This window comes from Ascaphus truei, chromosome 1 (genome assembly GCF_040206685.1).
Source record: "Ascaphus truei isolate aAscTru1 chromosome 1, aAscTru1.hap1, whole genome shotgun sequence".
NCBI classification, from domain to species: Eukaryota; Metazoa; Chordata; class Amphibia; order Anura; family Ascaphidae; genus Ascaphus; species Ascaphus truei.
The window spans coordinates 516,698,966-516,712,079 of record NC_134483.1 but is presented as its reverse complement, the minus strand read 5'-3'; the positions used below and the strand labels follow the sequence as shown (position 1 = coordinate 516,712,079).

General features: G+C 44.3%; 1 protein-coding gene across 1 annotated transcript; it reads left to right on the top strand.

Moving 5' to 3' along the window:
• The first annotated feature begins 8,542 nt into the window (after positions 1–8,542).
• Positions 8,543–12,796, top strand: LOC142463810 (sec1 family domain-containing protein 2-like). The gene is given in 5 exon segments (XM_075566653.1): positions 8,543–8,648; positions 9,136–9,303; positions 9,306–9,693; positions 11,524–11,710; positions 12,755–12,796. Coding segments are annotated over 5 exon segments (891 nt in total).
• The last annotated feature ends 318 nt before the right edge of the window (positions 12,797–13,114 follow it).

The following is a 13,114-nucleotide window of genomic DNA, read 5'->3' as shown; positions in this document are numbered from 1 at the left end:
TCTACAAAAAAAAATCACACACCTTTCTCAGCAGCCCCAGCAGCAGTAGCAGCAGTGTCTATGCATCCTACTCTTTGGATTGGGTCATCTTCAATGTCTTCATTGCACCAGACTCTGAAGCATGCTTGGAGAATTCTGCAAGCCTGTAGTCATGCCTTCTCTTCTTCAGTTCTTGCACAGTGGGCTGGGTTGGAGCTTAAGCATTCCCTTCTTCAGGCGGCCTCTCATATTCTCCACCCCTGAGGTTCTCGTGGAGGCCTTTCCAAACAGCTTGACATGTTTAATTAAGAATGTGCTCAATGTGGACTTTAACTTTAAATTTGAGCTTTCTTATTCTCTCTGCCTGCTGGCCTCTTATTTCCTTGGTCATTGCGCTGCTGAGCTGTCTTCTACCAGGCTTAGTTGTGTACTGAGGTCAGTCCCCATAAGTAACGTTTTAAGTATGTGTTAATTAAAACAAAAAGGACAAACATTCCGCTGAGGTAATTATTACAACATATAATTACAAAATATGTTAAAATAACGCACGGACAGTGGCGCTAGACCTCATTTTCATATTTTAAGACCACCTGCTAACGACTCTTCCCCTAAAATAACAGTGGCGCTGTGCTAAAAGTTTTATGCTTCCGCTATGTTTGAGATTGTCTAAACTCTAAATCTGGCTCTAAATTGGACCATGCAGATCCTAAAAAGATAAATGAAAAATATTGAATCTTGAGACAGATAAATAAAAGAAAGTGCCAATCAGGGGATGGTCACACTAACTAAGAACCACATTGACGTTTCAATCCTATATTCAATTTAAACCTTATGTGAAAAAAAGCCCTGTACAAATTGATAACCTTTACCAACGATACAAATTCAAAGAAATACGAGAGAGAATTTAACCAAATGTCGGAGAAATACTGATGTAGCAGCATTAATGCTGCCGCTGGTCTGTTGCAGCAGGACACCCACAATGCGCCAGCGAGAGGAGACACCATTGTGCCTGCATTAGCCACGTGCGAAAAAGGTGCTGGGCTGCCGCGGTATTGTACGTGCTGCCGGGTGCCACAGTAACACCTGCTACATCTGTATTCTGTAAAATGGGTTAATTGTTCTATCACAGGCAAGACGGCAGAAAAAGTTGCTGCTGCGGTTGTTTTAAAAACGAGTGGCTATTATGTAAAAGTATTCCCACGAGAAATAACTGATCTCAATCGTATGTAATATCCTGCAAGAGCCACAATTAGACTCAAACTCATTTATATGTTGAAGTGAGAGAAAGAGTTAGGTCTTGAATTACCAATGGAATTATGGCACTCAATTTTTGTAAGGACATCTAAACTTCCGATTTGTACAAATATTGAAGAAAACAGATATAAGATTTTTATTCAGGTGGCACTTGTTTCCTGAGAGATTACATGACATGTTTCCTGAGGTGACCAACACATGTTAGAGGGGATGGGGAGAAGTGGGTACGGACTTGGTGGAATTGTCCAATATTCCAAACTTGAGACCATCCTGTATGATATCTAAAAAGTTACAATTCCCCAGGGCCCTTTTACGGTCATTTTAAATATGGATATTCCCTATATAACGAAAAAGAGTAAATAATTAATATCTCATCCTTATGGCTACAAGTGTTCCATAACAAGCCACTGGAAGCAGACATGTTCCCCACCAATGGGGGCTAACATACATAGAATTAACAGCATCATGCTAATGGAAAGCTCTTGAACAATCTCTTAGGAACACATGACAGCTTTTGTGAAATCTAGGCCCCTTGAACTAATTCCCCCTACTACTAGCATTATGCACATGCCAATAAATATGCCTTTCTCCTTTGACACGTAAAATTTTATTTGACTTTGTGGATCTTACTAGTTGAATGTAATATTTTCTAGAAGATTGTTTAGCTGAATGTATTGATAGTTCTGCTTTAATTGCACCAATGTACCCCCTTCGCCTGTCCCTTTTTTTATTTTTTAGTTTCTGTACTCCATCCTTATTTCTTTAACACCTGATTGAGAAAGACAAGTCAAATAAAAAGTAGAAGACGAGGGGGGCAGAAGAGCAAACAAAACACCACAATAGTGCATCACGCTTGATTTATTATGAGAATACAGATGAATAAAAATGGTCATTAAAAAATCATATGAAAAAACTCAATCACATAAAAGACGATGTAAAAAAAATTGTTAGCAAATGTGACATTGCCTTTTATGTGATTGTGTTTTCATATGATTTTTTTATGACCATTTTTATTCATCTGTATTCTCATAATAAATCAATGGTATTACATTATGGTGGTGTTTTGTGGGCTCTTCTGCCCCCCTTGTCTCACAGGGTCTCATTCTACTAGCTTCAATAACTAACTCATCAGGCTTTTTGAACACTTCTCAAACGAGTTGGCATAGGTAGTTATTCAGGAGGCTTCGGTAGTATGCCAAACTCACTTGAGAAGTGCTTCTCCCTGACTGGTAGCGCTCCCGCTCAGACAAACCGAGCAGGAGCTCAAAAAAAGTCACATCGCGGCTGTGATGGGATCGGCAGTGTGACTTAGAAGAAAAATTCATTTTTGACTGCATCGGATTGAAGCCGGGAGTCTCCGGAGCTGACCCGCATTAATACCAGCTCTGGAGACCCCTGGCTTCCATCCTATGTAATAAAAATAGATTTACAGGCAGCTTCATTACCGTAGCGGCTAATCGCTAAGGTAATGAGGGGATTAAATACCAGTGCCCGGTTTATTGTGGGTAGAAGTGGTGGGTGAAGGTGGTATTTGGCCCATGGTGGGTGTTTAGGCCTACCGGGAGAATTGCGAGAGGAGTTAACCCCTTCATTAACTTAGCAGTTACTACTGCTAAGGTAATTAAGGGGTTAACCCCTCCCGCTACCCACCCAGTAGGCATAAACACCTACCATGGGCCAAATACCACCTTCACACATTCCCTCTACCCCCAATAAACATTCAAACACAATACTAGCCAATACACCCATTGATTGCCAGTGTGGTTACCTATGCCCTCAAGGGCCATTTTGTTTTTGCTGGTGACGTCATCTTAAAGGGAGTGAAGCATATACTACCTGATTGGATGGCTTCCCTCCCTTTTGATGACATTAATCCTTTAAAAAAAAGGGAAACAACCAACTATCCCCTCAATCCCTAAAGTTAAAAATAAAGTCTGGGAGATTTGCTGCATGGAAAAATTGGTTAGTCTTAACAATGATACATGCACAGATTTCCAGAAGGTGTGGTTGCTGTGGATTTTGGGTGTTGGTCAACCAAATATTAATACCCACCTAATTTTGTTGTAAAAACTTCTATATATACTGACTATGTGTATGAATGTTATAAGATGATTTGCTAGGTAAAATTCTAAATGGATGTGTTCTTTCCCCCGTCTTTATTTTTTGTACCCTTCCCTGCCCTTCTTTTATTTTCTCCATTTACCCCTCTCCCGAATTTTTTTTTTATAAAAATTGAGTTTAAAAAAAAGGGAACCCGTCACATGGTACACCAGCCAATCGGATTGGGGTGTACCATTTGACACTCAAATGTGACATCACAGGCCTTATATAAGGCCTGTCCCATCTCATTTGAAGCCAAGATGACAGGGCAACATCTCTGAACCTTTTGGATTATACAGCATTGAAGGCAGAAGAGAAGAAAGAATGAAAGAAGAAACAAACTTACTGGAGACATCTCTTCTATCAACATATGATCATGGACTTCTTCACATCGGCTGTTGAGGAGCATGCACTGTGGGCCAAGAGATGGTGCCTGAGTAGGACGGGGGTGAAGACAGCAAATGTAAGAAACGCATTGATTGTATTTTATTTCATTGTGTATTTTTTTTAGGTTGCCCATTGACTGCCAATGTGCTTATCTATGCCCCTTTCTGTGTATAGATAAGCACAGTGACAACCAATGCATTTTTGGGAAAATGCTTGTATTGTATTTTTGTGATGTTTCTTTTGTAAGTTGTCCATTCATTGTCATTGTGACAATCCATGCCAATATTGTGGACATGGTTTACCACAGTCACAATCAATGGCTTTATTGTGCAATGTTTGTTTTTATTTAAATGTGTTTTATTTTGTGGCTGTTTTTTTTTTTTTAGCTTGCCCACTCATTGGCACTGTAGCAATCCATGCCCATATTGGGGGCATGGTTTACCACTGTGACAATCAATGGATGGAGGGGGTAGGGTGTGAGGGTATTAGCCATGGGGAGGGTGATTAGGCTTCCTGGGTGGGTAGTGGGGGAGTGGGGAAAACCCCTTAATTACTATAGTGGGTACTATCCACCAAGGTGATTAAGGAGTTAGTGGCCAGTAGTTTGTTTTTTTATTGTAATGTTGCTGCCCATGGAGGACGAGGAGGAAGACAAGGATGGCCTTCATCCTGGCAGGGGTAAGTAGAACTTTAATTTACTTTATGCTGGATGGGTACTGTTTGATTTTTAATGGGCAAATGTGCTATTATCCAGATCTGGATAATAGGAATTTTGCCCTTTATTGTACTGTATGTGTTAGGGGGGTAGGTGGTGGGTAGTAGGGTTGTTGTATTTTAATGTTTATTGGGGGTAGAGGGGGGGGGGTGAATGGGGTAGTTGCCCCAGGGTGGGTGGTTAGGCCTCTCTGGTGAGTTGCGGGAGGGGTTATCCCATTCATTACTATATCGGTTACCACTGCTATGGAAGTAAAGGGGGTTAACTCCTCCCGCAACCTACCCGGAATGCCTAACTACCCACCCTGGGGCAACTACCTCCTACACCCACCCTCACTACACCCAAGAAACCAGGAACTCTGGTTTAACCACTTCATTGTCTTCGCGGCAGGCCGCTAAGTTAATGAAGCTGTTTTTATTTTATTTTAATAACACAGTATTGAAGCAGGGGGTCTCCAGAGCAGAACTAGAGCCTGTAACTCAGGAAGCAGAGGTCCTCGAGGCTGAAATTAATGTGGTTCTGCTTCCGGAGACCCCCTGCTACAATACTCTGTTACAGGCATACCCCGCTTTAAGTACACTCACTTTAAGTACACTCGCGAGTAAGTACATATCGCCCAATAGGCAAACGGCAGCTCACGCATGGACATGTCATCACGTCCTGAACAGCAATACCGGATCCCTACCTGTACCGAAGCTGTGGGCAAGCAGGGAGACTATAAAGCCTGTTACAAATGCGTTATTTACATCAGTTATGCACGTATATAACGATTGCAGTACAGTACATGCATCGATAAGTGGGAAAAGGTAGTGCTTCACTTTAAGTACATTTTCGCTTTACATACATGCTCCGGTCCCATTGCGTACGTTAATGCGGGGTATGCCTGTATTTCATTTTTAAATAAAAACAGTGTGATCGCCTCTAAGAGCAGTGCAGGGAGAGGCAGCTCTCTCTGTGCAGTTCTTATAGACTGCAGGAAGATTGCAGCGGTAGAAATTAGAAAAAGGCTGAGATAAAGACACTGCTATCCCGAGCGGTTTTGGCATTTTCCCACCTCACGGTTTCTGACTTGCGATAACTCTTTCCGAATACCGTGATGACACAAATGTCAGATCATGAGGTAAGGCCATGCCAAACCGTTCCATATGGCACTGATTTCATCGAAGCTACTAGTATAAGCTCCATAGTGTCTTTGGATCACAAGAGGTTCGGGAACAGCTCTTGAAGAAGATTGCACCATACACCCATCAGACTGTATCTAGGACTTGAACTCTGTATACCTTGATTTGCAGAGCAATTCAGTGTACTAGCGCAACCAGGTTACCCCAATTGCATCACAAATGTAATGTTAGAGAAAAATACATCTACTACAGTATTTGGGCGTAGAGATAGGCGAATCCGCCTAAATCCGTTTTAGTCCACAGATTCATCAAAAACCACCATTGGATACAATTCGTTGGCGGTTCCTTAAGAGTCCATCCACGGGTCGTGGAATCCGTGGAGCGTAATAATAATTAAAAAAAAAAAAAATAACAGCAAAACGTGCATTGCCCTTTTTGAGATTGATCCGCGGACCAAAGGAACCGGCTGATCCGCTGCAGATTCAAATTCACCCCTCTCTATTTGGGATGCCCAAAATGTACTAACTTCAGCTAACTATATTAAATATTCAAAAATGTGCATATCTTAAAGAAAAAATACATGCAATTGCGATATCTAGTAGATTTGCCATTCAAAACATGGCTTTTTTGTTTACTTTGACTTACAGCAGGAGTATGCAAACTGGGGGGCGCAAGATTTTCCAGGGGGGGCGGGGCGCAGCGGTTACAGAGGCCCCACGCGCTCCCACAAGACATTTAAACTAAATGCTGGGGGGTCGCGTGAGGCCTCTGCAACTTCTTTTACCTTGTCTTGTCCACCTCGTCACCATGGCAACGCAGCGTCAATTGGTGCCGCAGGGTCACGTGACATCACATTGCCATGGCAACACGGGGTCACATGACCCACTTACATCATTTATCGCCGGAGACAAAGGTAAAGAGGGGGGGCGCGAGCAGGCAGGGGGGTGGAAACGTAAAAGTTTGCACACGCCTGACTTACAGTATATGGGGCAATTCATTTGCACTGTTTTGCAGCTGTTTACTTTAGTAAATATCACCATAAATACAGTCACATACAAAGAACTTCTACCACTCTCACAATTTTTTCAAATCAAATAAAGCACAAAATAAACATCAAAGAAAGCACAACAATATTTACTAATAACTTATTATTACTCAACTCCCTTGTGACGTTTTTCTTCAAATACAATGGAATCACAATCAAGTCAGAAATGTAGTTCATTTCTTTGCAGGATTTTGTTTTCATGATAATTGGATATGGAGCGAGAGTAATTCTTTTCAATCCATGGTCATTTCATGGAATAGATGTGCAAATTGTATCTACCTATTGTGGAGTGGAACTAAAGAGGTCATTATTACATTGAAATTAAGTAGTAATTGACTTTAACCCAGCCAGGGCATTATTGGCCAGTAATGCCCTGTTCTGAGGGGATTATTACTATTATAGGCTAAATGTAGGCTTATTTTTTTTATGTGATATAGAATTTTATCATCATGATTGTCTACATCAGGGGAGTGCAAACTCTTTTTCCTGCGCCCCCCCCCGACAGGTCTCCTCCGATGTTGCGACCCCCCCCTTACCTCGCGTGACCCGCGGCGTTATTTGAGGTCACGTTAACATGGTCATGAGTCCTGAAGACAGCTGAACCTCTGTAAGTAGAGGTTGCAGAGGGCTCGCACGGTTCCCCAAGCATTTAATTTCAATGCCCCAGGGAAGAGCGCGGGACCTCTGCAACTGGCCGCGCCCCCCCAAAAAAAATCTCGCCCCCCCCCCAGTTTGCGCACTGCTGGTCTACATTATTTTGCTTTTACTGCAAGTTTATTAAAAGGGAAGGGAATTGTACATACACACAGCCCCCTCCCCCCCCATACACACACACACACACACACACACACACTGCAGGCCCTCCTCTACATACACAAACACACTCTGCAGAACTGAAAGCTGATTGGCTGAAAAACTTGACAGGGTGCCAAAAAATCTGGGACATTACCGATTGGATAATGCCCAGAATTTTAACCAATCAAAGAGCAGGGATTTCAATAATACAGCTATTAATAATTATCAGCTTTAGCCCATAATATATATTGAAGTAATGTTGGCATACTAGAAGGTATACTTCACACTGATATGAAGGGCGACCTCTATGAAAGTATTTCAAATTCCAAAATTACTTGAAATGTTACTGACCTGATACAGGCATACCCCGGTTTAAGGACACTCACGAGTAAGGACATAATCGCCCAATAGGCAAACAGCAGCTGGCGCATGCGCCTGTCAGCACGTCCTGAACAGCAATACCAGCTCCCTACCTGTACCGAAGCTGTGCGCAAGCGGGGAGACTATAGAGTCTGTTACACATGCGTTATTTACTTCAGTTATGCACGGATATGACGATTGCCGTACTGTGCATGCATCGATAAGTGGGGAAAAGGGAGTGTTCACTTTAAGTACATTTTCGCTTTACATACATGCTCCGGTCCCATTGCGTACGTTAATGCGGGGTATGCCTGTATACATTTGTGTTTTATTTTCCTATTGTATTTTTTAATCGATATTCTTCCTCAAAGCCGCTACTGGTGTTTTAAGCCCATTCTCACAACTATCTTGCCAGGTTGCTCATAACAACCACTGACCATTCCCTGATGAAGTATCTTTTATGATACGAAACGCGTTGGATAGGAAATAGATTGTGTGTTTTTTATTCCATTTTTACTTTACATATATATCTTGCTATTTAGTACTTTTTATAATAAATTCCCCTTTTTGGTGCTTTTTTGCACTTATTCATTCATAGATTGGGCGGAGCAGTGTAGTGTTCTATGTCTGCAGCTTTGTGAGTCTGTGAATCTTTCAATGTGAAGCCACAGGACCACTTGAAACATCATACTGGGAGCGGGTGCCTCCCTGACCGGTACAAGCTGAGGGCAGTTAGCCGGGAGCGGGTGCATTCCCTATCCGGTGGTGAGTGGAGCCAGACGTGAGATGGATCAGCTGGGGGTGCTTTCCCTATCAGCATTGCCTGAACCACAGACTGCTACTTTTGTTGCCCTTGTTAACAGTTACATTTACAATGCACAAGGAGCTTCTGGTAACTTTACGGCCTGCACTGACGAGCTGAGAGTGGGAGTTTTCCCTATTAGCATTGCCTTAACCACAGTACTGCTACTTTTGTTGTCTTTGCTAACAGCTGCATTCACAACGCACAAGAGCCTCTGGTAACTTTGTATCATTTTAATTTTATGTTTGCTTAACCAATGTTTTTGAAGTGAAACTTTTTTAGTGGCACCTATTCTGATGGGTTAAAACTGGAGAGTTGGGGGCGAAATGTGAAACGGAAGTGACGTCACGGCTCCACATCCCCCTCCCCCCACACGCCTGCTCCCACACATCCGTTGCCGCTGCTCCTAACTGCCGCCACTGCCCGCGCCCGCTGACATGCCGCGCATGCGCGGTAGTCATGGCGACGCTCATGGACGCCACGGCTCGGAGATCTCCTTGCGCTGCTGGTTGAATAAGGAGGATGGCTTAACCCCCCTCCTCCTCCTCCGCTCAACATTTACTCACCGCCGCCACAGCTCCTAACGAGCGCCGAGATCCTGCACTGGTGCAGCCGAAGGCTCTGTTCGTGGTGAGCTGCACGCTGCGGGGCCGCGCCCTGGACGTGGTGCAGGACGTGGTGAGCCAGAGCTCCTTCCAGTACTGCGTGCTGGTGACGGCAGTGAGGCCCGGGGAGGCCGAGGGGGCCACCAGCAGCTGGAGGACCAGCTGTGCGAGTGGATGGGGAACATGAACTTCATGGCTGAGGTGATGTGGGCGCCGCTGCTGCTGGCCCCGATCGCCCCGCACCTATTGCTGGCCCCGGCCTTCTCCTCTCTCTTCCCGCTGCTACCTGGCGGAGAACTGCAGGCTCTCAACTGCAGCTGGCCGGACAAGAAGAGGATCCTGGGGCTGGGGGACGTGGAGCTGCCCTCCTTGCCCCCCGAGCTACAGCTTCACATCCGGAGCCTGGTTTCAGGACACAACCACCTGATGGAGGGTATCGGGGTGAGAGAGGAGTGCTTCTCTGTGGGTCACCTGAGTACGATCATTGCCGGGGAGTTGACCAGCTATCCTCAGGCAAGAAACCGCAGGAAGCATACACTGACTGACACACACACACACACACTGACTGACACACATACACACACACTGACTGACACACACACTGTCTGACACACACATATACACACACTGACTCACATACACACACACACACTGACTGACACATACACACACACACACACACACACACACACACATACACACACACACTGACACACACACACACACACACACACTGAATAACACACACACTGACTGACACACACGCACTGACTGACACACACATAGACTGACTCACATACTCACTGACTGACACATACACACTCACTGACTAACACATACACACTCACTGACTGACACACATACACACTCACTGACTGACACACATACACACTCACTCACTGACTGACACACATACACACTCACTCACTGACTGACACACATACATACTCACTCACTGCCTGACACACATACACACAGTCACTGACTGACACACATACACACTCACTCACTGACTGACACATACACACTCACTGACACACATACACACTCACTCACTGACACACATACACACTCACTCACTGACACACTCACTCACTGACTGACACACATACACACTCACTCACTGACACACATACACACTCACTCACTGACACACATACACACTCACTGACTGACACACATACACACACTGACTGACACACATACACACTCACTGACTGACACACATACACACTCACTGACTGACACACACACACACACACACACACACACACTCATTGACTGACACACATACACACTCACTGACTGACACACATACACTGACTGATACATACAGACTGACACACACCCCAGTGATGCGCCGAAGAGCGCCCCCAAAAGATGTGCCTACACCCCACCCCCCCACCCTGTGAGCTGCCGAGCACCTCCCATGTCCGTACCTCCGCTGGGGGGCTGGCTGCAGCAGGAAACACAGCCCACAGCTCCGCAAAAAGGGGGGGGGGGGGTGAGACAGAGTCCCCTGTGTCCGCAGCTACGTCGTGGTGGGGGTAGGTCACAGAGAGACATGCACACCACAGAGAGACACACACACGCAGACACACACACACACACACACACACTGACTGACACACGCAGACACACACACACACACACACACACACACACACACACACACTGACTGACACACGCAGACACAAAGAATTCAGTTACTATAAATATAGATGTGCAGATAGCTAAAACATGCGGTCAAACTTTTGTGTTTTGGAAGTGAAATTGTTTTGTGATTTTTAATTAAAAACATCACAATCACAAATAAAATTTCTGTGACAAAAAACAAAGAAGTTTCACTTACTATGCGTGTGCCCAGCACACACGGCTTTTTTTTATAGCACTCATTTGTGTTTCTTTTAATTCCATATAAAATATTTTTCTATTTTGGAACATGTTTTTTGCGCTGCTATCATTTTGTTTAAATTTGCGCTATTAGATGTTTTGAGCCATCTTAATATACCTGCTGCTTTTTTCATGATCCTAGTTACTCATTTATATTTTTATTTTTCTATCACTTTGAGCATCTGGCTGTGGTTGTTTAACATAGTTGATTTAGAGCGCAATACACTAACCTTTTTTCTTCACCACTCATAATAACCACAAGTTACAAAAATAAGACATTCCATTTCACCATGAAGCCAATTTACCTTTTCAGATCGAGTAGCAGAGGATCAGTAATCCTTAAACGCTGCAGAGTGAGCAGTGAAACTTAACCTCTGGTATTTTACCAAGAAATCCAGAGGAACCTGGACTGCTCTACAACTTGTTGAAGCTGTCCATAATCATTTTTGCCTTTGCTCCGTTTCTAGGCTGAGATACTTAGCACTTAAAATATTAATGCCCTTTGTGGTTTTTGGACCACGGCACCTGCTTCTGTACCTGTACCCACATCCCCATCACTCCCAGCTCCAGACCCTGCACACCTCGCCCCAGATCCAGCACAGCCCAACCCAGTCCCAGATCACTTTGCTCTGGATCCAGCTCAGTCAGATGCATGTTGGCACTGTTTTGTGGATTTGGGACACCTGTCCCAACACAGACATACATGGCCACTAGTGGAAGCAAAGCTGAACTTTGTTTTGGAGAGGATGGAGAGGGACATCACCAGTCTCTATTCTAATCCACAGCAGCAGGACATCTGGAGGCACCCTTCCCACACCTTGTGTCTCCGTGCTATACCCTGATGTTACAGAACATCACAAACAAGGAGGCAATTTTGGCTATGAGCCCCCCTGACGAACAGAGAGTCAAAAGATGATCTGTGGGAATGCAGTATGTGACATCCCGATTTACGTAATACCAATGGAAACTCTCTCAAGATATGCAACAAACTCCGCAGGACAGCCACATCGATTTGCTGTGCTAATTTTCACCCACAATATCAGTTTTCAGCAGTATTCCCAGTAGTGTAAACAAAGTGAAGTTTGACAGCTCAACAGGAAAGTGGGCGATTCCCACCAATTTGAGGAGAGCCATTATAGACAAAATGAAGAAGCAGTTTAAAATGAGTATTGTACAATTCAAGACCATCAAAGACAGCATCAACGCAATTTTGTGGCATCAGAGCGCTCTGGGCTGGAGTCTTCCGAAGGCGAATTTATGAACTAAATACAGTTTTACAGAACATGTACACGCAAAACACAATTCATGCACTACACCAGGGGTGCACAAAGTTTGTGCGCTGCGCCCCCCGTCTGCCAGCCGCAGCGCTTGCGCCCCCCCTACCTTCACAGGAACAGGCGTCAAGTGACGCTGCGGATCATGTGATGTCACATGACCCCGCAGCGTAATTTGAATTGCGTTGCCTTGGCGATGCGTTACGTCACCCTTTTGCCAAAGACAAGGTAAGTGAACTAGGAGACATTGCAGGGGTCTCACGCGATTCCCCGGCATTTCATTTAAATGTCTTGGGGAAGAGCGCGGGACCTCTGCAACCACCGCGCTTCCCCTAGAAAACTTGCACCCCCCAGTTTGCGCACCCCTGCACTACACTACAGTATTTCTTCTCGATTATTATTATACAACATTCTCTTTTTACAGGTGAAAATGTCCAAGAGCCAGCACGAAAAAGATGCTGATTGAAGAAGGTTGTACATTTGGAAGAAGAGCGAAGAAATTTGTATTATTGTATTTTCATAAAATCATTTACTGTAATCTAATTAAAAAAAAAAATCATATTTTAAATTAATTTTAGTCATCTGAAGTTTTTAGGGGAATAAGTGGTGGGTAACATTACATACATTTAAATATATCATATCATATCGTACGAAATGAACGGGAATAAAGGACTGGTCACATTGCATTTAGATTTTGAAGACACTACAAGTGCAACTGCCGGTTGTCGACCATATCACGGGACAAAACCTCGGCCAATTCTCCAAATACCCCACTAGATGATCC